At 45.8% G+C, this 25,509-nt stretch overlaps 1 protein-coding gene across 1 annotated transcript in view; it reads left to right on the top strand.

Moving 5' to 3' along the window:
* TTC21A (tetratricopeptide repeat domain 21A) overlaps positions 1–25,509 on the top strand; it is a 465,179-nt gene that overhangs the window by 53,286 nt on the left and 386,384 nt on the right. Inside the window, exon 4 of the mRNA XM_078663200.1 lies at positions 5,872–6,038. Coding sequence (XP_078519326.1) covers positions 5,872–6,038 — 167 coding nt within the window. The remainder of the gene's footprint in view (positions 1–5,871; positions 6,039–25,509) is intronic.

Here is a 25,509-nt window from a genome sequence, read left to right as displayed (position 1 = left end):
AAATTCTCCATAAATAACGTTGCCAAACTTAAAATTCCCCAACCTGACCCTGGATACTATAGGAGCTGGAACACCATCAACAAATGTCAATTTCTCAAACCCTAACCAATACAATCCCCATCACCCAATCCTCCATAGATGAGAGTGAGAAAAACTTGTTGGACTGGCTCTTGACAGCCAGCAATAAACATGCCCCGCTTAAGAAAAGACAACGGGCACGTCGCCACGATGCCCAGAAATGGTTTTCCACTGACTTAAAATAACTAAAACTTTCTCTGAGCCAAGCAGAAAGGAAATGGAGAAACAAATACTCACCGGACGACAAAAATACCTATTTAGCAGCCCTTAGAACTTACAAAAAACTATTTTGACTGCAAAAACCGAATATTTCTCACTTAAAATCCTCACCTCCACTAATCGATCAAAGGACATTTTCTCAATAATCAATGACCTTTCAAACCCTGACAGAGTAGCTCAAAAAATCACACCTTCACAATCCCTATGCGACTCCCTAATTAACTTCTTCATTGACAAAATTAAAATCATCAAAGCAAGCATCCCCTTATGCACAAAGCCCACATGCCAAGCGAAACCTAAAAACACACATAGGCTAGAACAGTTCCCAAGGATAAACCAAGAAGTTTTCACTGACCTTATGACCAAAGCAAAATCTGGCTCCCTAAGAGGTTGCTTCCCCCCTTGGATCCTAAAGGAAGCCTTCACGGCCTGCCCAGACCCACCCATGACCCTCTTAAACAACTCACTATCCCAGGGCTACGTACCTAATACCTTCAAAGAGGCATCTGTCATCCCCCTCTTGAAAAAAACAGGAGCTGATCCTGGAACTCTCACCAATTACCGACCCATCTCACTGCTTCCTTATCTTGCCAAACTGCTCGAAGCCCACGTAGCCAAAAGCTTATCTGCTTTTCTGGAGCAGTCAGACTACCAGGACCCTCATCAAGCAGGGTTCCGCCCAGCCCACTCCACAGAATCAGTTATACTGTCAGTCCTGGATTCCCTGCGAGAGAAAGCGGACGGAGGATCCCCCCCAGCACTAGTGCTTCTGGATCTCTCTGCCGCTTTTGACACGGTCGACCACAACACCCTGGTCGACCAGGTCATGGATACAGAAATCCAAGGACCAGCCCTCAAAGGGATAAGCTCCTTCTTAAGTAACCGTCACCAAGCGGTCCGCCTGGGAAACTTCACAACCCCCAAGATTAAAAACACGTGCAGTGTCCCCCAGGGCTCCTCACTCTCCCCCCACTTATTCAATTTATACCGTCTCCCACTTATCCATCCACTAAAAGAAAGGAAAGTCCAAACCATCAACTACGCAGATGATTTTCAACTAATTTTCCCGATCAATCACTCCCTACCACTGTCCACGAATTCCAGAAATTAAAATTAAATCCGGACAAAACGGAAGTCATCCTCACAGGAGGAACCCCTGGAGCACCCTCTTGTGGCCTAAAGAACTGGGACAACACCCCGTCCCTTCTACATCTGCTAAAACCTTGGGGGTCATAATCAACAACGATCTCACCATGAAAAATCAAATTGGAGCTGTGGTCTCTACTTGCTGTTTCCATTTAAGAAAAATAAGGAAAATCAGCAGATTCCTTAGTCAGGAAGCAAAAATACAGGCAGTTCTCGCTATGGTAATATCTCACATCGACTACGCCAACTCCCTTTACTTTGGCATTCCGGCCTACCTCACCAACCGCCTTCAAATGGTTCAAAACCAGGCGGCCAGGCTGATCCTTCAAGCGAAAAGGCGCCAACATATTACCCCTCTGCTGAAGAATTTACACTGGCTCCCAATAACCCAGAGATGCGTCTTCAAGGTGGGATGTATCATCTTCAAATCCCTGAATAACAAAAACCCAAAATTCATTGACAGCTTAATCAATAGGTACACCCCCGCCAGCAACCTGCGATCTGCCCACTTGCATCTCCTGATCACACCTCCTTTCAGGCTAAAACGCGCTGGTGGGACAAGGTTCGCCACTTTAGGCCCCTAATACTGGAACTCCCTGCCTTTGGAGATCAGAGCCTTCACAGCCCTCATGAGATTCCGCAAACTCCTGAAAACATGGCTATTCAAACAGGCATACTAATAACACCTTAGTCTTACACCTTCAGAGCAGCGTCAAGAAACCAACCTGGTGTACGTGCGCTCTACAAATAAAGCTTAACATAACATAACATAACTGATGGAGGGGGTGAAATCCTGCTCAAGCAGCAACCACATTCTTGTCAGGGTGAAACACTAGCAAACTCCATATTAACCTGTCCTCACTCACTAGTAGGTTGTCACAAAAGCAGTTATGCTTAACTTAGGGGCACTGTGGAAAGTATTTATTGAGCACTTCAGACAGTAATAAAGTGAAAACACAACATAAGAAAAATCCCACACCAGTTTAGAAAACTAGACTGAAATGTATTAAACTATTTGCGATCAAAATGACAAAAATCTAATTAGTTGAAACAGAGAAATGCACTTTTGAAGATTTAAGTGAAAATAGTGCCTAAAAGCACAACAGACCAATTGTAGTTTTCTGGTCGCGACGTAACAGGGGCCCGATACAGGAACCAAGTTAGGCCTGCTGCATAAAGTACCTTAAATCCAGGTTGCAAGAGCGTTGCGAGATCAAGAGTTGAGAATGCTTCGCGCAGCGGCGGTTTCGATGGGCTTTGATGTGAGGCACTGCATTGAGGATGCGTCGTGCAGCAGTGATTCTGAGGAGCTGAGGGGCCGCAATGCAAGGTCCTGCTTTGAGGAGGCATTGCCCTGTGGCAGTAACAAAGAGCTGTGGGATTCTGCATCAGTGATGCGTCGGACAGTGGCGGTTCCAATGCAGAGTAGCAAGGTGAAGTGTCATGTAGGTTCTACTTGGACCACAGCTAGGCTGGCAGGGGCACCTTTAGATCCACTTTCAAGGGTCCAGCACCAGGGTGTCACCACTTGATAGGGCAAGACTCATAGCAGATAGAGTCCAGGAGGTTCAAGGTGGTTGGGGCATTTTCTATCCCTGGTGCTCTGATCAGGAGGCCTGCCAACTGGCCTTTGGAGTCACTCTGGTTGTCCTGGGTTCAAGATAAAGATCCAGTCCTTTTCATTCAGGCAGCAGAGTAGCAGGGCAGCAGAATAACAGTCCTTCTTGCAGGAGAGCAGTCTGATTCTTCCACAGATCCAGAGGTGTACTGAAAAGTTGGTTCTGAGAGTCTAATAATTATACTTGGTGCCAACTTTAAAGTAGGAGAAGGTTCTGGAGGTTTGCAACCCCCAGAGGTGTCTGGAATTTCCTGACTCCCTGTCCTTGCCGCAGCTTCACTGGGGGCACAAAAGACTAGTGTCATACCCGTTGTGAGGGTGCTCAGACATAGCCTTTGTAATGTGCAAGTGTGGTAGGTGACCGCTCCTCCCCTTCATCAAGTCAGAAATGGCCCAGCCTGCAAATACAACTATTTTCCCCTTTGTCTCACTTTGTGGGAGCAATACAAAAAAGACCAACTGCCAGTTACACCTAGTCGTGTGACCGGAGATTCAGGTTACAGGCACCTAATGGTTAGGGCAATAAAATGCCAACTTTCTAATAGCCTGGCTGATGAGGGGTGATACCACTAACCCGGTCCCCTGGTGTTTGTTTCTGGTCCAGGGAGGGCCCGGTTTGGCAGTTCAGGCTGGACTATTCCCATGGGGATCAGGGTCAAGACTGATTTACATATGGCTGGTTCTAAATTGGAATGGCGTGGCATGCAAAAAAACAATGGATTTAACCCAGATCTGTGAGTGGGGGTGAATGTTTGATTTGTTCAGCATTACGTCCATCATCTGTTATTTACGCATTTGTCGCCCTAAGTGGGAAGGGTATGCCCAGACTTGAGTCCTGTGCTCTCTATGCCACCAGATTCAAGCTAGCCTGGCTGATGAGGGGTGATACCCCAAAACCGGTCCCAGAATGCTTCTTTCTGGTCCAGGGAAGACTTGGGTTGGCAGTTCAGGCTGGACAGTTGCCATGGGGAGTAGGGTCATGACTGATTTGCACCATGGCGCGGCCTAAACTGAAATGACGTGGCATGCAAAAAAAAAAAAAACTTAACCCAGATCTGTGATTGGGAGTCAATGTTTGATATGTTTAGCATTCCGTCCATCATCTGTTCTTTTAACTTTCTAAAAGTGGAATATTCAAACTTGTGATTTAAAATCTGAATTTACCATTAAAGAATGTTTTAAATTACAATTCTTTATATACCAAACTCGACATTCGACTTGCTTCCAATTAAATGTTATCACTTATTATATATTTTAAGGCAACCCATTGTTATCCTATGGGGTAGATATGCTTTGCAGTAGTGCAAAACACATGTAAGAATTGTTCACTACTAGGACATGTAACCATGAAAAGAACGTGTCCAACTTTCTAAATACACTGCAGCCTGCCCTATTGACTGTTTAGTGCCTACCCTAGAGGTGACTTATAGGTATTAAAAAGGAAGATTTAGTCAAGGCAAAAGGTTTGTTTTGCCAGGACGAAATGTTAGTTTAAAACCGTAATGGCGGAGTGAGAAACGTTTACATGGCTAATTAAGGGGGTGATACAATAATTGCTGCAGGCCTACTTGTAGCATTTTATTTACAGAGCCTAGGTACATGTAGTACTACTGTACTAGTGGCTTACAACTAAATTCAATGTGCCAGTTGGGTGTAAGCAAATGTCACCATGTTTAAGTGAGATAGCACAAGTAGTTTAGCACTGGGTAGCAGTGGTAAAGTGTGCAGAGTCTTAAAACCAACTAAACTTTTATTCCTCCTTTATCCTATTTGATCAAACTAACAGACTCACATGTCCACTGCTGAACTTAACAACCTATATTTCTCTATACTAATCCACCACTAATCCTTTTAGATTCCAGAGTATCGTGCTACTTGCTGAAAAGTTCTTCAACGCCTCGTCAGGGGTAGTAAACGCTATATACGCGTACAAATACAAAGTGATAATGCTGCAAGAGTAAATTGTAGGCAAGTAATTGTCAGATAAACTAATAGTTGAACACCTTTGACGATATTCTAAAATAGCTGCCATCCTAAGCTTACAAATAATTATTATTGTGCCTAAAATGTTATGTCATGTGCCACTGTCAATGCAATGAGGAGCACAGTGTTATTACGTAAATTCCCTTCTCAAGCTCATTATTTACTGGCATTTAACGCTAAGTTAGGGCATACTAGTGAATGTCTGTATGAATATTGCAAATCAGCATACCAGAATAAAGCATGTTTGCAATTAAGCAGCTCTGAACACACCACTGTTGACTAGGGGTGGGCATAATTTGCGTAATTCCATGTATCGTAATCCTGCGGAATTACCTAAAAGTTGTGCAAGATTATGTGGAAATCTGCGGCAAGTGGAATTCTGTTTTTTCCGCTTTGTTCTTAGCACAAAAAGTTCCCCTCACATCCAAAATGGACAATAGGATGAATTTTGCGCTAGGAAAGAGCGTTAAATGCAACATCTCAGACAATCAGTAGTGGGAGCTGCTGCTCGCACTCACTAAATCTACTATTGTAGTAGGATTTTTTCCCCTCAAATTACTCTTAATTACACGGGCGGGCGTAATCAGGCTATTATTGGTAATTGCATGTCAAAGAGTAACATGGAGTTAACAAAATGACTCGGATTGCTTTGGCGTAATTGAAATCCTGCCCAGGCCTACTCTTGATTTTGTTTGTGGCCATAATTTTAAAAGGAGAGCCACCGCTTCACAATTTTATTTGACTTCAAGCAGTTAAATATGTGTATAGTTAGATTCTATGAGGTTCATTTAAGAGCCTCTTTATTAACTTTTTATTTTCTTTTTTAGATCGAGATGCTATTTTGGAACTTGAAAGCAACCTTAAAGGAAGTCGAAAGACTGCTGGAGAGAAAGCGCTGTATTTTGCTGGAATGTTTCTGTGGCTTGCGGGTCGAAATGATAAGGCCAAGGAGTACATTGATAGAATGCTGAAGGTGTCCAATAGGTCTCAGGCGGTATGGCAGTGTTTTTTACTTGATAAATACTTGTAAGATACATACATTGTATGAGTGAGCCTCCCTTTTAAAATAAAATTTTCAAGTTACTTTTGTATTTTTCTCTATAGTGCGCCATATTAGATGTACATTTGTATACAGCAAATAGATACCATATTTTATGAGATGATGGTTATGAGAGAGCTGAGTTGATTATAAATGTGTGCATTATTTACAAGATTCTTTTATGATGAGTTTTTACCTTAAAAGAATCAGCATCTTGAGGGCTGTTTGTGACTTATTGGGATTAGCTGAGAACCACATGCTTCAGGATGTGGAATAGTATACGGGAAAGTGAGCAGCGTTTGTGACGCTAGCTAATTCATGTTTCAGGATTGGGAAGGAAGATTTGGGGTAGATATGAGGAGCACTTTCTATTAACCTTGATTCTCGCCACCCGGTGTGGATGGTTTCCTAAAATCAATTCATTCAAGGGACTGGGGGAGTTTTTGTAATGTAAGCCCAATTAAAGCAATCAAAAGCTTTCTCTGCATCTAATGAATGGCGAATCATCTGTGTGCGGATGTGCTCCGCTATCTCCATGAGTGCAAACTGCTAATCTGATAGTATTACCAGAATGGTGGTCTTGTACGAAAGCGGTTTGCTGTGGAGAGATGAGGCAAGGCCATATCATATGGAGGCATGGCAACAATATCTAGGCGAAAATCTTCACATCAGTATAATGGAGGGCAACAAAGCCATATGATTGGCATTGTGTGTGGTCCTTTCCTGGTTTTAGTAGGAGCGTGATTTGAGATTCAGGCATTGTGTCTGTGACGATACCACTAGTTAGAATCTCATTGAACGTCTGGGTTAGTGGTTTTGTTAAAATGGTAACTAATGCTTTATAGAATGAGGCTGGAAAGTAGGAGTGGGCGGAATTTGCGTAATCGCGTTACGCAAATCTCCGCGAAACGGTAGAAAATCTCAGCGAACACGCAGAAATTTCACAAACACGCAAAATTGCTTGTTTGCGATGCTTTTTTCCTGTTCGCAATCGCTGTTTGCGTGCCTGGGGGGACATATCTCGCGAGCACGCATTTTGAGAACGCGAACAAGCAAAACATTTCGCAAAGTCGCGGAATGCAAAATTTTGGGCAATTTCGCGATCTCCGCGAAACGCGGAACAGAATTTACCGCCCAGGCCTACTGGAAAGCCATCTGGGCCCGATGCCTTTCGGCCTGGCCGCCTAGTTATAGCTGCTCGAACTTCTTCAGGTGTAATGACATCCTCTAAAAGGAGGAGATCCTCCCCATTTATGTTGGGCTTATAAGCGTTGAGATCAGTGTCTTGTTCTGGGGAAAGGAACTCACCTGTGAAAAGGCACTCGTAGTAAGTGGTGAAACATTGCAGAATATCCACAGTGGATGTGTGAGCCGTGCATCCTTAATTTTGTTTGTTTTTTCTCATGCAGGTCTGTGGAGGGTATATGCTAGTCATCGGTCTGCTTTTTCCCACGTTTTCATAATGCTGTTGTCGGATATATAGTAATTTTTGGCTGCATCCTTCATTGATTGCCAAATTTCCCCTCTGACTTTGCGCAGGTCTTGCTGCGTTTGGAAGGATGGGTTCCGCTTTTGTAGTTATTCTAGCCTACACATATCATCCTCAATTTTTTTTCTCTTTTGCTTTCCCAACTGCTTAAAAGTTGATGTGTGGGATATGAGCACCCCTCTAATGACTGTTTTAGCAGCGTCCCACGTTACGCTTTGGCTGACCTCCCCAATATCATTTTCAAAAAAGTTGTGGTCAAGGGCTTCTAGTATGCATTCCCTGACCTCCGTGTCCCTCAGCACCACCTCACTCATAAGCCAGGGCCTGCATGTTTGGCAGTAGAGTTCAACAATGTTAAGTGTATCAACACTGAGGCATGGTCAGATAGGATTTTCAGGTCATTGTCAGTGTAGATACTTCGTGGTTGTAAAGTACTGGAAGTGAAAAAGAAGTTGATACACGTGTAAGACCTGTGTACATTTGGGTACAATGTGTATTCCCTCTCTCCCTGGTGTTGTGTTCTCCATATATCCTCCATATTGAGATCTCTCATGCCCTGGAGCAGAGATTGAGGTGCTCTGGGGCTTGTGGGTTGAGAGGGATGCCTATTTTCTCTAGAATGGAGTATTGTATTGAAATCTCTGCTCATAATTAAATTACCTTTGGTAATATGTGCCACTGCTGAGAAGAGGTGGGCAAAGAGTATTTCTTTATCACTACTGGACACACATATAGAGTATAGTGTCAAGGAGAGATTACCTAGTCTTCCCCCCAATGCCCTCCCAGCAGCCTTTATGTCTACCTGTGTGGTGTCCAACTCAAAGGATAGGCTTCTGTGTAGTAATATGTCTGCAGCCTTCGTTTTTGAAGTTCTGGTTGCATGAAATTAGGATGGGAACTAGTAAGGTCACTATCAGGGAACGTCTTTCAATTTAAGATGTGTCTCACGTAGGAGAGCTATGTCCACAGCTTTGTAGGGATGCCACTGCAGAAGTGCCTTCCGCTTGATTGGGGAATTGAGGCCTTGTATGTTTAGTATTACAAATGTGATGTCTGTCATAGTAGAGTGATAGGAGTTCTGTGTGATACTGAATATAGCATGAAGTTAAGGTATGAAATGCCACTCCTTTCTTTTGTAGCATTTGAAAAAACTAAGAGTTGCTGAGTCTGGAGGGTGAATGAGATGTTGTGATCCACTAAGTGGTGGCTAAGGGACAGAAGTGTACTTGGTAAGCTAGTGTAAATGTTAACAAAGCCTAACAGTGCACCAACCCAAAAGAGGAAAAACAGCGAAAGTAGAACAAATCATCTCACAAAACATCATCCCCTTTTGCATTGCTTTGTTCGCCCTAAGTGTGGCAGGGTATGCTCAGACGTGAGTCCCTTGCTCACTTGGCCACTGGATTCAAGATAGCCTGGCTGATGAGGATTATGAATCTGAAACCGGTCCCAGGATGCTTGTTTCCGGTCCATGGAAGACATGGCTTGGCAGTTCGGGCTGGACTGTTCCCATGAGGCACAGGGTCAGACTGATTTGCATATAGCCATGTCTGAAATGGGGTGGCTGAGTGGGCTAAAGAATGGTGATGGATTAAACCCAGATCAGTTGACTGGGGGTGAGTGTTTGATTTGCTCAAACGCTCTGTCCATCATCCCCTTTTGTATCACTCCTTTCTTTTGAAGCATTTGAAAAAACTAAGAGTTGCTGAGTCAGGAGAGTGAATGAGATGTGGTGATCCACTAAGTAGTGGCTAAGGGACAGAAGTGTACTTGGTAAGCTAGTGTAAATGTTAACAAAGCCTAACAGTGCACCAACCCAAAAGAGGAAAAACAGCGAAAGTAGAACAAATCATCTCACAAAACAATTTTCCGGATCTCAGGTGCAGTCTGGTCCGAGAACAGAGTGGGGGCTACCTCCAGGTGGTTAATGGTGAGCCCCCGCCGATATATTGTAGAGTACCTAAAGAGAGTTATGATGGTGGTTTCTGATATGAAGCACAAGGCAGTCCAGTCAAAGGACAGTGCAAGATGAAGGCCCTTCCAAGCATTAAAAGAGGGGAGCGCCAACAAGTGTGGGTGTGCTCCATTAGAATCGGGCAGAATTTGAATTGCCCTTTGCAAAGGATAAAAAGGGGCTATTGATGCATCTTAATCCTCTTCAGTGGTAGCTATATGGTCTAATCTGTCCTAAATTCGCTTTAATCATCTCTGTTCCTTGAAAGACCTCTCTATAGTGACTGTGTGCTAAGCATCTCTAGTGGCACCCTCGGCGTGCGGTTCATGCTGGTAATCCCCTGCAACTGTCCTTAAGTGATGTACTTAGTCCTAAGGTGGATCAGCCTGTGCATTTTCTGAAGACTTTAGGCCAGGTGCTGGTTAATGGGAGGTGGGGGGGGGGGTGTTTAGGAGGGTGCCATTTTATTTCATTGGTCGATGGGTGGTATTATCAGGCTATAAGACAGTCACTGATGGCAGCCCCACTGGGTGGGTACTCACTGTGGTCGATCTCTTCTACTGCAAGGGGTGATATTCAATGTGTTGGAGGACCATTCCCCTCTCATTGGTCTCTGTGATGCTAGGGATGTGTTGCGGCCGCCATCTTGACCACTGCACTGTGGGACCTTGGGGCTCTCCGCTTTTCACAAAAGAGGCAGTAGACTCTATGGAGGACTCATGAAAGAGTCCTGTGGCTAAAAGATAGCCACCGTCATACAGGCTCCACTTCTACACCTCAGACTGCTGTTATATGCCGCAGCGGACTCATGAGACCTGTCTTCCTGGGTCTGCGCCTGCTCTTACCCCTGCGTACTTTATTTATAGCGTTACCGTTTGCTTTATTGAGACATCACTCTCCTTGTTCTAACTTTATCTACAGCTAATAATCATCAGTAGTTCCCCCTTTCGATTTGCTACGGGGAAGTTTTTAGGGCCCTCTTCAAAGAGTTGAATGTTGGGAAGATCTAATCTGAATGGTTACTACAAAACAGTACGTCTGGTACCTTCTGCAGCATGTTCACCTAGTGTTCATGGTGTTTGAAATAGGGGTGTGTACTATAAGTTTACTATTGTGATGACACATTATTGTAGCATGTTGCTCCACACTTTTGTAAGAGTTTTTCTTTTCAGTTGTCCAAATTGAAAGTAGGTGTCTTTTAGTTACTTCCTTGTTTTGGATAGACAGTCTTGATTAATGTTTAGGTAGTCCAGCAGGTCATCCTCGGATGGTGCAACATGCAACAGGAAATAAATTGAATTTTTCTCAACAATGAGCAGCTCTTCGTTCAAAGTTTGCCTCCTAGCTTAGAAGGGACTAGGGCTCTGCATGTGAGAGGAGGAGATTTAGAATGGAAAGCCTGGTTGTTAGACCTGTCATCTTTGGATGGTCTTGCCCCAAACGTTTTGCCTGCTTAACTCCTTTTTTTGCTGTATCTTTTTGTAAGCCTCAGGACTCAAAGCACTTTCAAACCTGTCTTAGCCCTGCCATTGCAAGGCCTGTCTGTGCAGTTTACTGCCAATTCGACTTGACATTTAAAAATCACTTGCCAAGTCTAAAATTCCCTTTTTATTACACATAAGTCACCCCTAAGGTAGGCCCTAGGTAGCCCGAAGAGCAGGGTACTGTGTAAGTAAAAGGTAGGACTAGTACTTGCAGTTGCGGCTCCTCCATGTGGGCGGAGGAGCTTCGCCCCACTGCTTTCTGGCAGTGTGAGAAGCAGAAGCAGAAAATGGTAATATGAATACTATTTTATGTTTCTGCTTCTCGCGCTGCCAGAAAGCAGAAGGGTTTGGTTGGGCGCGGGCATGTCGGCAGTCCTGCTGTAGGGCAGGGGACCAGTAGCTTGCCCTCTCTGAGGGCGCTGACTGTTTGGTCGCCGATCAAACCAGTCATACTCACTCTCCATACCTCACCATAGACTCCTCCAATGGCCTCCCCATAGACGCCTGTGCGGTCGGTGCCCCAAAGAATCACAACGCGAGCATTGCAGCGTTGTGATTGGCTCATGGGAGGGAGGCTGCCTGCTTCCTGTGAGGAGCAGATAGAAGCAAATTTGACGTGGGACCGGACCGGGTCAGCATGTTAAGTTAAACTTTTTTTAAAAATTAAACCACAGTCCCCCCCCCTGACCCCCCCCCCCCAAAACCCCCATCCGCGAGTCATGCCGGCCGCGACTTTGTACTTGTAAGTTTTCCATATCCTGGGAGTAACAAACATATAAATTCATTTGTCACTACTGTGAGGCCTGCTTCTCTCATAGGCCAGCATTGGGAATTCCTTAATACACTTTAAAGCTATAATTCCTGATTAGAAAGGAGTAGATGTTATGTTATGTTATAAGCTGTTTTGTAACGCGCTCAATTACTACCGGAGTATCCTGGCGCGGTATACCGCTGGGGAACCCGTCCTGGCTTGCCCTACTGGGAGTCCCCAAGGTGAAGCCAGGCATTCCCGGCGTTGATGGGCCGTTGTGGAGATTAGGCAAGCTAATGCCCAGAGTTGCCGAGTGGGACCCCTGGTTAGAGTAGGCACCGAGGCGAGAATTATCGAGTACGCTGACCCTGGTCCACGACCCTGCCGCGTCCGGAATTGAACCCTGGTCCCGGGCCGACTCCTGCTGCCGGGTCTGCCGCCTCTAACCAGTGAGCCACACCACTCCACTAGATGCATCATGGTAAATATCTTTAGAAAGGTAATGTTAAATACTTTTTTCTGGTAAAGTTAGATATAACATTGCTGTTTTCGAAATGCCACTTCAAAAAAGTGGACATTTCTCTGCTCTTACTACTCTGTGTGCCTTGCAGCCTGTCTCCAATACATGTCTGGGGTGGGTGACACCTACATTTTGTGCATTCCCTCTAGACTGCCACAAACACAGGAATGGCAGGTGTGGCAAAGAACTCTTCTGCATTTATCTACATTCTGATAGCTTTTCCTGGACAGGAAAAGGGGGAGCTGAAACTTACACCGGAATAAAGCAAACACAAGTAGATAATGTACGTAGTGCTGAAGCTTTTCAGACCCTCACCCCCCAGTCGCAGATATGGGTTGAATCCATCATCATTCTTTAGCTCACTTCACCACCCCAGTTTAGACCCAGCCATACGCAAACAAATGATGGACGGAATGCTGAATAAATCATGCAATCACCCCCAGTCAAGAAAACTGGGTTAAATCCATCGTTCTTTTGCTCACCATGTGTCAAGGTCGAGTGAATCCTCTTGACCTGCTCAGGAGCAGAAGCTGCCTATTCCTCAATTCCCTCTGAGGAACCTCCAGACACCCACTATATATATATATATAGGTACTAGCAGCCCGTCCCGACCGTGTCCGGGGGCAACAGGCTTCCCCGACCCCCGCCCGCCCCGACATTGTGCAGCAGCCCGGGCCCCCGCCTGGCCCGTCCCCCGCCTGCCCCAACCCCCGCCTGCCCCAACCCCCGCCTGCCCCGACATGGGTCCCCTTACCTGAGCCGCCGCTCCTCCCGCCTGTCCGCTGCTTGCACCGCCGCTGGCCTGTCCGCTGCTCCTCACGTCACCGCTCCTCCCCCGCGCCATGTCCGCCGCTCCCTTACCTCAGCCGCCACTCCTCCAGCCTGTCCGCTGCTCGCACCGCTGCTGGCCTGTCCGCTGCTCCTCACGTCACCGCTCCTCCCCCGCGCCATGTCCGCCGCTCCTCGTCGCGCTCCTGGACGCCGCTCCTCCCCGCGCTCCTGACGGAGCACGCACGTCGCGGCCGGCGCTACTTCGGAGGGACTACTTTTTTTTTACTGTAAATTTTTTGAATCACGTTTTTTTAAAAATGTATATAGCCTATAACCATCTACACACCCTGACGATTCCAACGGTGTATCGGGTGTGTGGATTGGCGCTGTGGTTCCCGAGTTTACCCGCCTCAAAGGCTGAAAGTTCTTCCTTTATTATAGTAGTATAGATATATATGGGTGTCCAGTAGATTCTCACTGGGTAAGGGGGAGTGGATAAAAGACCGAACTGAGAAGAGGCTCCCAAGAAGTCCAGGTTTTCCTCCAGGGCTCTTATATACTTCCTTTTATCTCAGGGAGAGTGTATTGAATAACTCTGGAATGAAACCGTAAGACAATTCACAATATTACTTCTCTTACTCTATAAGGTTCTTCCTCTAATTATCTATTTACATGTAACTTCTACCTGCCCATTCTATTCTTGGAATTAGCCTCTCTTCTGTGTGTATCTACAACCTTTTATTCTAAGCCTTCAGTAATTCAACTGTTCAATTCTACCTGGAGAGACAATTAATGAATCAACTAAATCCTTCTTCTTTCTTATTAATGTGGCTAACAAATTCAGCATTCATTTAAAGAAACACACCGTCAAAAAATAAGTTTACAATATTGTCTTTAAATGAGGAGATCAGAACAACTCCGTCAAAGAAATCAGCACGTCACCCCACGAACCGCGAAGACGACATGAATCAGCTGCTTTGCTTCAGAAATGAATTCTTCCTCAACAAACTCAAGCTGGAGAAATTCTGAATGGTTTCAATAGCTTAACAATGACAAGCGGAGACAGTAAATCTCAACGCGAAGTCATACTGGGGATTAGTGTCTTACTACGGGCTTCAGCAAGAAGACGCTTATCAAATTTGGAGAATAGTGTCACCTCAGGGAAGGCAGCTTTGGGAATTCCTTCAGTGCGCAGACTCAAGGGAAAAAACCCTACTTGCAAATTCCGAGGACCCGACGGGTACGAACAAGTAGCTAACTACAACGACGCAGAGTAAAACCGTCATGTTGACGCAAACTACCTGACTAGAAAACGCAGCAAACAGAAGGTGCTTACAAGGCAGCATCTTCAGTGAAGTGCGTCGTGCTCTAGTGTGGCGCTTCACCAAAATTCTAGACAAAGCCATCTTGGAGTTCCGCTCGAACCAGGCTTCTTTCTAAGAAGGTGATCTGGTTCTATGGCTCGTTCTTTTAGCTCGAATATTTGATAGGACACAGATTGAATTATTCTTGGGCTTCTGGTTCCTGACAGTACCCCCTCACAAGAGAGATCCTTCCGGTCTAGGTTTTGTTGGGAAGTTCTGATGGAAGGATCTCACTAATCTAGAAGCATGAACATCTGAGCCCAATTTCCACAATCTCTGTTCGGGGGCTATAGCCTTTCCGATCTTCTAAATAGTAGAGGTGGCCCTTAGTCCTTTTTGAATTTAGTATTCTTGTGACCTCAAATTCCACCCCTGACTCTAACTCCACTGGCTTAGGGGTTAAATTCCTTCTCATAGTTGGGTTTGGGTTTTTCAATAAGGAGACATGAAAAACTTGATGAATTTTCATTTTATAGGGCAGTTTTAATCGATATGACACTGGGTTGATTTGTTTGTCAATCTGGTAAGGCCCTATGAATTTGGGTTGAAATCTACGATTTCCTGCCAGTCTAAGATTCTTGGCGTTAAGTCACACTTCATCTCCTTCACTTAAAGAAGGGCCTACTTTTCTCTTTTTGTCAGCATAACACTTGTAATCTTGTTTAGCTTTTAGCAAGTTCTTGGATGCAGTTTGATATACTTGAGTTAAGTGTTGCACTAAATCTTTAACTGCGGGCACAAAAATTTCCTCAGCATTCACCAAAGAATTAGGATGGCTTCCATAATTCAGGTAAAAAAGTGAATACCCTGTAGACACATTTTTTGCATTGTTGTGCGCAAATTCCGCAGCCCACAAAAAATCTGGCCATTCTCCTTCTTGTTCCATTAAAAATAGGCGTAAGTACTGCTCTAGCTCCTGATTCACTCTCTCGGTTTGACCATCCGTCTTTGGATGATAGCTACTTGAATATCTGGTTTCCATGCCTAGACTCGCCACAAAAGCCTTCCAGAAGTGTGACAAAAATTGGGAATCCCTATCTGAGATTATAATTTTGGGAACCCCATGCAAACAAACTATTTGCGTGCTAAAGTGTGTGGCAACCTGTTTGGCTGTGGGCACCCCTTTTAGAGCTAAGAAGTGTGCCATTTTGGTGAATGCATCTACCATTACTAGGTTGGTGTTAAACCCTTGGCTAGAGAGTAAGTCCATGATCAAGTCTAAAGTGACAGTGTGCCAAGGGTGTGGGGGGGGTTGGCATTGGTTGTAACAACCCATTGGGCGCCCGTCGTTCTGGTTTTCCCTGCGCACATATTGCACAAGTGTTAACATACTCTCTGGTGTCTTTGGTCATCTTAGGCCACCAAAATCTTCTCTGCACTAGGTCCTCAGTCTTTAGTATTCCTTTATGTCCGGCTAGTGGACTGTCATGACACTCACTCATAGCTTTCGTCTGTGGTTCTTGGGTGGGCAAGTACAGGTCCCCTTCATGAAAAGGCAATTGAGGGCGAATTTCTCGTTCTACTTCCTGTTTTGCCCATTCCATCATTTCTTCTGGATTCATTTGCTGACTTGTTATTCCATGGATCACTACACTAATGATTTTCGACTCTAGAATTATTCTCTGGACTTCAGATGTTTCTTTTGGATTCTCGGTGTCCATTCTCGACAAGGCATCCGCCTTTCCGTTCTTTGTTCCCGGCCTATATGTGATCACAAAATCATAATTGGCGAAGCATAACGACCACCTCAGCTGTTGTGGAGTTAAGGTTCTCGCCGATTTCAGAAACTTCAGGTTTTGATGATCTGTTAGTAATGTGACTGTGTGTCTGGCTCCCATGAGGTAGTGCCGCCATTCTTTGAAGGCGTCCTTGATCGCCAGCAATTCTTTTTCAGAAATAGTATAATTGATTTCCTCTGGCATCAGCTTCCTGGAGCGATAAGCAACTGGATGGAGCTGTCCAGTTTCTTAGTGCCTCTGTGAAAGCACCCCTTCAATTGCCTGATCGGTGGCATCTGTTTCGACATAAAAAGGTTCTGTCGGGTCTTTGTGTAGGAGGATTGCTGCAGTGGTGAAATCTTTTTTTAGAGATTCAAATGCCTTCTGAGCTTCTTCAGACCATTGGAATTGTATGCCTTTTCTGAGTAGCTTTGTTAAAGGAAGAATCTGACATGAGAAATTGTTAATAAATCTTCTGTAAAAATTGGTAAAGCCTATGAAGCTTTGTACTTCCTTTATACAAGTAGGAGACTTCCAAACAATGACTACCTTTATTTTCTGCTCGTCCATGGTGATTCCCGTGGGAGATAGGACAAAACTCAAGAAATCCACTGTGTTGACGTTAAAAGCGCATTTTTCCAGTTTGACATATAGTTTGTTTTCTCTGAGCTTCTCAAGTTCTTTCGCACTTGTCCCCGGTGTTCCTCCTCGGTGGTGGAGTAGATCAGGATGTCGTCTATGTAGACAACCGTGCACTGGTCAATGAACTCGCTCAGGATTTCATTAATAAAATACTGGAAGGCAGCGGGAGCATTACATAAACCGTACGGCATCACAGTATACTGAAAAAGACCAAATCTGGTTCTAAATGCGGTCTTCCACTCATCGCCTTCCCTCATTCTGATTAAGTGGTAGGCGCCTCTTAGATCTAGTTTTGTATATATTTGGGCACCCTTCACTTGCTCTAGCAACACAGAAATTAGTGGTAAGGGGTTGCGTTTTTTCTTTGTAATTTTATTGATTGCTCAGTAGTCTATACAAGCTCTCAGGTCCCCCACCTTCTTAGGAACAAAGAACAATGGCGATGATACTGGGATTTGAAATGGTCTTATAAACCCATTGCTCAAATACTTGTCCAGTTATTCCTTGAGGTGTTGATTTTCTTTTTCGGTTAGCGCATACACCCGACTGCAGGGTAAGTTGTTACCAGGTTCTAGATCCATTCTGAAATCATAGATGCGATGAGGTGGCAACTTCTCAGCTTCTTTTTCATCAAACACATCCTGATAGTCTTTGTACTCCAATGGAATTTCATCTGTATGTATTATACAGACAGAATTGCCTGAATCACACGAGTGTTGCAGGACCTTGGTCCTAGAATTTCTGGTTACTTCTGAAACAGTGATTTAAGCAAAAGTCAGAATCCATCACAATGGTTCTGTCGCTCTAGTTGATGGTCGGGTTGTGCTCGGTGAGCCACAGCAAACCTAAAATAAGCTGGAATTGTGGAGCGTCTATTAAATTGAATTGGAGCGTTTCTTCATGACCTTCGGAAGAAAGTAGTCTCACCTGTTCAGTATGGCTTACTATGGGGCCTGAGGATAAATTTGTTCCATCAACTGCAAGCACAGGTTCACTTCTGACCTTTCGGATGGCCCTCAATCCAATCTTATCTGCAAATTTGAGGTCGCAAAAATTCCCTGTGGCCCCCGAGTCTATCATTACAGAAATCTCTGTGAAGTTAATTTGTCGGAACTTCATTGTCATGGACAAAATCAAATGGGGTGAGGATGACTGTAATGTTTTAGCGAGCTGGTGACCACCCGGAGTTGTTCTAGCCTCCGCATCCATCTGTCCTTTTTCTCCTACACATGGTGCCTCTAGTTTTCCTTCGGCTTTGTTGACATCTTAGGCTTTTTTAGACAGGCTTGTACAAAGTGTCCTCCTGCTCCCCAATACAGAAACAAATCTTCCTCTCTCTGCTTCTCTTTGTCTTCCTTGGTTAAGCCCCCCCGAACCGTTCCAATTTGCATGGCTTCTGGTCCTGATTGGTTCTCAACCATTTTTGTAGGTTCAAACTCTAACTCTGTCAAATTGGGGCGTATTAGATCTGAACTCTTTTCTCCGTCCTCTTCTCCTCTCACTCTGCCGGAAATAAACCTCCAAGACCAGATCTACTAGGGCAGAGATCTCTGTGGGTCTATTTGGTATTTGCGCCAATACATCTTTTAGTTCGTCCTTTAGCCCTCGATAGAAGACTGCTGTTCTTTTATCTTCAGGTCAATTGGTCTCTACCACTAGCTTATTAAATTGGGCCAGGTATGCGACCAACTCTTTTTTTCCTTGTCGTAATTCTAATAGTTTGTTGTCCATTGCCTGTGAGATTTTTCGGCGATCAAAAATTCGGAGGAATTCCTTTTTGAAATTTATAAAAAAAATTATATAGCAGGGCATCATCACGTGATAACAGCGGCATAGACCATGACGCCGCATCTCCAGTGAGGTGAGAGAGTATGAATGCCACTCGAGACTGTGCGTCAGGGAAAATGGTGGGCCGACACATGAAGTGCAAAGAGCACTGGGTTAAAAATATTTGCGCCTTTTCTGGGTCTCCACTGAAATGTTCTGGGGGTGCTAGTGGTATAACAGGAGACAGATAGTGTAAAACGTGAGTTGTTACCCCGGGCGTTTCTTCCCCTGAACTAGCACTGGAAATTTCTCCCTCTGCTACGAGGAATCTATTAACCCTGGTGACTAAATCTAAGGTTCCCTTCAAACTTTTGTTCTCTTCTCTCACAGCTACAAGCTCTTTTTGAATTGATTCTAGTACTGCCCCAAGTGTCTGTCGATGTAACCCCTCGGCCATTCTGCTCGCGAGCAAACAATATGTGGGCACTTCACTCTGTCAAGGTCGAGTGACTCCTCTTGTACTGCTCAGGAGCAGAAGCCGCCTATTCCTCAATTCCCTCTGAGGAACCCCCAGATACCCACTATATATAGAGCTTGGAGTGGTGAAGCTCGCACGCGCGCTACGCTGCTGCTGCGTTATTTGCATAGCGCTGCCTTATTTTAAAAACACCCCGTTTTGTATCTTTGTTATAACTTTATTATTCTTCCCTGATTTTAATATTGCGCCAAGCCCACACACCTGCACTCTAATTGTGCCCCCCACCTTGCACTGTAACTGACCTGGCGTGTTGTCCTGAGAGCAGGCAACCCGGTCGCCATCTTGGGAGTGGCGAGCACAGGACGTGCCACTGGTCAGAGCGCTCTAGCGCTCCTCTCGAGCCAGGTGAGCCAAGATTTAAGGCGAGCAGATTACTTGCTCAAGCCTTGGAGTGGTGAAGCTCGCACGCGCGCTACGCTGCTGCTGCGTTATTTGCATAGCGCTGCCTTATTTTAAAAACACCCCGTTTTGTATCTTTGTTATAACTTTATTATTCTTCCCTGATTTTAATATTGCGCCGTGCCCACACACCTGCACTCTAATTGTGCCCCCCACCTTGCACTGTAACTGACCTGGCGTGTTGTCCTGAGAGCAGGCAACCCGGTCGCCATCTTGGGAGTGGCGAGCACAGGACGAGCCACTGGTCAGAGCGCTCTAGCGCTCCTCTCGAGCCAGGTGAGCCAAGATTTAAAGCTCACTTCTGTCGCGCAGCGGTGACGCGCAGCGGTGGCGCCTGAATCGCGCCTGAGTCAAGCCAGAGTCCTGCCCGTCTGCGCCCGTCAGGGCTATGGCGGGGGACTCTGGCCCTCGCAGGATGATATCAGCTGCGACATTGCGCTCGTTGTGCACCAAGGTAAGAGACTGTCTGCATGGCTCTTTGGACCCTCTATGTGGGCCCTTTCAGTGTCCCACTTGTTGTTTTAGCATCCCTAAACCGCAGCCTATTTTTAGTCTTCTATCTAGCTCTCCCAGTGTTCGTAAGTCTGATATGGCGGCAGATGCCGCCAGACAAACAAGTCTTAAAATATTCCATTTGAATGTCAGATCTCTGACTTGTCATCACCAAGATGTACTTACTTTGTTTACAGACGACAAGCCGGACATATTTTTCTTTTCCAAAACTTGGTTGCATGACCAATCCATGGCTGTTATAAATCTTGCCCCCCCCCCCCGGGTTATATCATGCACTCTCTACACCGTACTGCAAGAGGTGGAGGTATCGCACTTGCGGTAAAATCATGCTATCCTTCTGTTTGGAAGCCTATCACCATAGCTGGGTGTGAGAGCGCGCATTTTAATATCTCAGTTAACCCCCATTTTACCTTATCGGGATTATTAATCTATAGGCCACCCGGCCCTGAGGGTGCTTTTCGCCATAGTCTCTTAGAGGTTGTTTCCTCTTTGATCCTGAAAACAGCCAACTTCACGATTATTGGCGATCTTAATCTACATATGGATGCTCCCCTCTCCAATTCGGTGCTCAGTTTGCTGGCTGACTTGGAAGCATTCCAAATAAATCAACTGGTGCAATTACCGACCCATATCGGCGGACATTTGTTAGATCCTGTTCTGACAAATCTTGCTACCTACATTCGAGTGCTTCAGCCTAGGCCTATGGCCTGGACTGACCATCATTTGATCGAAGCTCATGTCACCATCCCTACTCCTCCCCATAGTAACAATACTCCGGGTCTTTTTAAACGCCCTTGGAGAAAACTTAATCTTGCACATTTCCATCAGCTGCTGATGGAACATCATCCTCAACCTCCCTCTGAGGTCTCTCTTGGCTACGATAACTTCTGTGAGTGGCTCAATCACTCCCTAGATGTGCTAATACCAGCTAGGTGGAGCAAGACTAGATCGAGCCCCTCCAGCCCATGGTATGATAAATCTCTTAGACTGCTCAAGTCTACCTGTAAAAAAGCTGAACGCGCATGGCGCAAAACCTATGACGTGGACCTCAAGTCGGCCTATAGGGCCTGTACTAGAGTGTACCACCGGGCCATCTGTTCCGCTAGGGCGGCCTTTTACTCTCGGGAGATAAAAAACAGTTCGAACCCCACAAAAGTTATCTTTAGGGTCTGTAAGGACCTTACAAGTAAACAAAATCAATCTACCACCCTGGCAGCCTCCCTAGAGCATTGTGAGGACTTGGCGTCATTTTTTATTGAAAAAGTCGAGGCCATTTATAGGTCATTCTCCCAGCTTGCCATCGAGGAGAATAACATTGTACCTAGGGCCTCTATACCACTGCTGACTATTCCCAGTCCTACTCTAGAGGAGTTTAAAACCTTGACAGCGAAGGTTAAATCCGGTTCACCTGATGACCCCATGAGACCCATCCAGTTCCAGGAACTTGCTGAGTGCTGCTTTCCGGTCATGCACAGTCTTATAGAGCTGTCCTGTAACACCGGCTGTGTGCCTAGTGCTTGGAAGCAGGCTACCATCATTCCCATCCTTAAAAAACCGGCTCTTGATCCCACTAAATCGGAACATTACCGGCCTATTTCCCTGCTTCCTTGGCTAGCGAAAGTAGCAGAATCTCATGCCAATCGCATCCTGTCACTTCATCTGCAGGAAGCGAAGGTACTGGACAACTCGCAGAATGGGTTTCGTGCGGGTCATAGTACCGAAACGGCTCTTCTAGCGGTGGTGGAAAACATCAGGAAAATGTTGGACCAAGGTCAAACGGCAGCACTGATCCTTTTGGATCTCAGTGCCGCATTTGACACGGTGTCCCATCAGATCCTCCTACACCGCCTTGCGGAGGCCGGTGTTGGAGAGAGAGCGCTCGAGTGGTTTCGATCTTTCCTCACTGATCGAACTTTTAAAGTGTCCACTCCCCCTTTTGTTTCTGCTCCCCGCCCGATCTCGCAGGGTGTCCCGCAGGGATCGGCCCTAAGCCCTACCTTATTTAATTTATATGTTCAACCGTTGGCAGAGGTTGCCCATAGCTTTGGTCTCTCCATGGTGTCATACGCCGATGACACGCAGCTGGCGGTGGCACTTAATGGGGAGTCCAACATGGATGCTGCCACTTTTCAGTCCGCGTTAAAAGCTGTGGCGGTCTGGATGGCGAATAATCGCCTCCAATTGAATGCCTCAAAAACCGAGGTTATTATTTTTGGTAGGGAGAGCGAGCTCTGGGGCGATCAGTGGTGGCCATCTGAACTGGGCCCTGTCCCCACTCCAGTGGCTGAAGTCAGGAACCTTGGGGTGTGGTTGGATGATAAACTCTCATTCACCACCCACACTAAACGGGTTGCCGGTACTTGTTTCGGCGCCCTGCGGTGTCTGCGACCCATATTTAAGTTTTTCGATGCTGACACGAGACAGATTATTGTCCAGGCTACGGTCCTGGCTAGACTTGATTACGCCAGCTCCCTGCTCCTGGGCGCTAATCAAGCAGAATTAGTTCGCCTGCAGCGGGTGCAAAATGCGGCCGCCAGGATGTTGGTTGGACTTCCAAAGTTTGTTTCGGTACGCCGTACCATCCAAGATCTTCACTGGTTGCCCGTCGGGCAAGGAATTAAATGTAAAAGTCTCTGTATAACTTTTAAAATTTTGAAACTAGTTTCTCCCCCTATTCTCTCACAAACTATCTGTCACTATGTGCCTTCCAGAGCCCTTCGATCTTCAGGGACAAACCTTGCTGTAGTGCCACGTTTCAAAAAAGCAAGGATAGGCGGACGCTCTTTCTCTGTGATGGCGGCAGCTCTTTGGAACTCCCTGCCTGCCCCTCTTCGTTCCATCCCTGATTTGCTTCCCTTCAGAAAGGCCTTGAAGACCTTCTTATTTTCCACTGTTTAGTCCTTTGTTCTGGTTTCATTAATTTTCGTGTTGTGTTTTTTACCATCTCCTAAGCGCCGGGACGCCTCTTGGCTGCGGCATCTGTGCGCTTTATAAAATAAAATAACATAACATATATATATATATATACATATATATATATATAGTATAAGTTTACAACATTGTCTTTAAATGAGGAGATCAAAAAGGAACTTATCTGAACAACTCCGTCAAGGAAATCAGCACGTCACTCCACGGATTGCGAAGATGACAGGAATCAGCTGATTTCTGTGACCGTCCTGTCCTGTGCAGAAGCGGTCGCTCCCCTCACCTCCTCTCCTCCTGGTATCGTGCTGATTGCGCTTTGTGCCTCATAATTGTTTTTGCTATCCTTTTGTGTTGCGCTTTCAATCGCTCGCCACTGCTAATCTCTCGCTCTACTGCTGGGCATTACTTTGTATTGTAAATCGATTTTTCTGTGTGTAATATTCCTCGCCTGCTGCTGAGTGCGTAGCGCTATACCACTGCTGCCTTGACATTAAAATCACCCATAGCGCTCCATTGCTGAAACAGTTCCTTTACTTTGTGCCCAATCTCACCCTGCTTCGCAGTATTTGTTATTGTTACTGCCATTTAGTTTGTTGTGCCGTCCCAGACCGTCCCTCCACCTCGCTCCCGCCTCCCAGCTGCCCCTCCCACCCACTGAGACTACAGGCTGCCCTCGTCCTCGTGGAGAGCTGTGACCGTCCTGTCCTGTGCAGAAGCGGTCGCTCCCCTCACCTCCTCTCCTCCTGGTATCGTGCTGATTGCGCTTTGTGCCTCATAATTGTTTTTGCTATCGTTTTGTGTTGCGCTTTCAATCGCTCGCCACTGCTAATCACTCGCTCTACTGCTGGGCATTACTTTGTATTGTAAATCGATTTTTCTGTGTGTAATATTGCTCGCCTGCTGCTGAGTGCGTAGCGCTATACCACTGCTGCCTTGACATTAAAATCACCCATAGCGCTCCATTGCTGAAACAGTTCCTTTACTTTGAGCCCAATCTCACCCTGCTTCGCAGTATTTGTTATTGTTACTGCCATTTTGTTTGTTGTGCCGTCCCAGACCATCCCTCCACCTCGCTCCCGCCTCCCAGCTGCCCCTCCCACCCACTGAGACTACAGGCTGCCCTCGTGGAGAGCTGTGACCGTCCTGTCCTGTGCAGAAGCGGTCGCTCCCCTCACCTCCTCTCCTCCTGGTATCGTGCTGATTGCGCTTTGTGCCTCATAATTGTTTTTGCTATCCTTTTGTGTTGCGCTTTCAATCGCTCGCCACTGCTAATCACTAGCTCTACTGCTGGGCATTACTTTGTATTGTAAATCGATTTTTCTGTGAGTAATATTGCTCGCCTGCTGCTGAGTGCGTAGCGCTATACCACTGCTGCCTTGACATTAAAATCACCCATAGCTGGCCTGTCCGCTGCTCCTCACGTCAGCGCTCCTCCCCCGCGCCATGTCCGCCGCTCCCTTACCTCAGCCGCCACTCCTCCAGCCTGTCCGCTGCTCGCACCGCTGCTGGCCTGTCCGCTGCTCCTCACGTCACTGCTCCTCCCCCGCGCCATGTCCTCCGCTCCTCGTCGCGCTCCTGGACGCCGCTCTTCCCCACGCTCCTTACGTAGCACGCACGTCGCGGCCGGCGCTACTTCGGAGGGACTACTTTTTTTTTACTGTAAATTTTTTGAATCACGTTTTTAAAAAAATGTATATAGCCTATAACCATCTACACACCCTGACGATTCCAACGGTGTATCGGGTGTGTGGATTGGCGCTGTGGTTCCCGAGTTTACCCGCCTCAAAGTCTGAAAGTTCTTCCTTTATTATAGTAGTATAGATATATATAGGTGTCCAGTAGATTCTCACTGGGTAAGGGGGAGTGGATAAAAGACCAAACTGAGAAGAGGCTCCCAAGAAGTCCAGGTTTTCCTCCAGGGCTCTTATATACTTCCTTTCATCTCAGGAAGAGTGTATTGAATAACTCTGGAATGAAACCGTAAGACAATTCACAATATTACTTCTCTTACTCTATAAGGTTCTTCCTCTAATTATCTATTTACATGTAACTTCTACCTGCCCATTCTATTCTTGGAATTAGCCTCTCTTCTGTGTGTATCTACAACCTTTTTTTCTAAGCCTTCAGTAATTCAACTGTTCAATTCTACCTGGAGAGACAATTAATGAATCAACTAAATCCTTCTTCTTTCTTATTAATGTGGCTAACAAATTCAGCATTCATTTAAAGAAACACACCGTCAAAAAATAAGTTTACAATATTGTCTTTAAATGAGGAGATCAGAACAACTCCGTCAAAGAAATCAGCACGTCACTCCACGAACCGCGAAGACGACATGAATCAGCTGCTTTGCTTCAGAAATGAATTCTTCCTCAACAAACTCCAGTTGGAGAAATTCTGAATGGTTTCAATAGCTTAACAATGACAAGCGGAGACAGTAAATCTCAACGCGAAGTCATACTGGGGATTAGTGTCTTACTACGGGCTTCAGCAAGAAGACGCTTATCAAATTTGGAGAATAGTGTCACCTCAGGGAAGGCAGCTTTGGGAATTCCTTCAGTGCGCAGACTCAAGGGAAAAAACCCTACTTG

Source organism: Lissotriton helveticus, chromosome 10 (genome assembly GCF_964261635.1).
Source record: "Lissotriton helveticus chromosome 10, aLisHel1.1, whole genome shotgun sequence".
Classification (NCBI taxonomy): Eukaryota; Metazoa; Chordata; class Amphibia; order Caudata; family Salamandridae; genus Lissotriton; species Lissotriton helveticus.
This window is presented reverse-complemented; position numbering and strand designations above follow the sequence as displayed.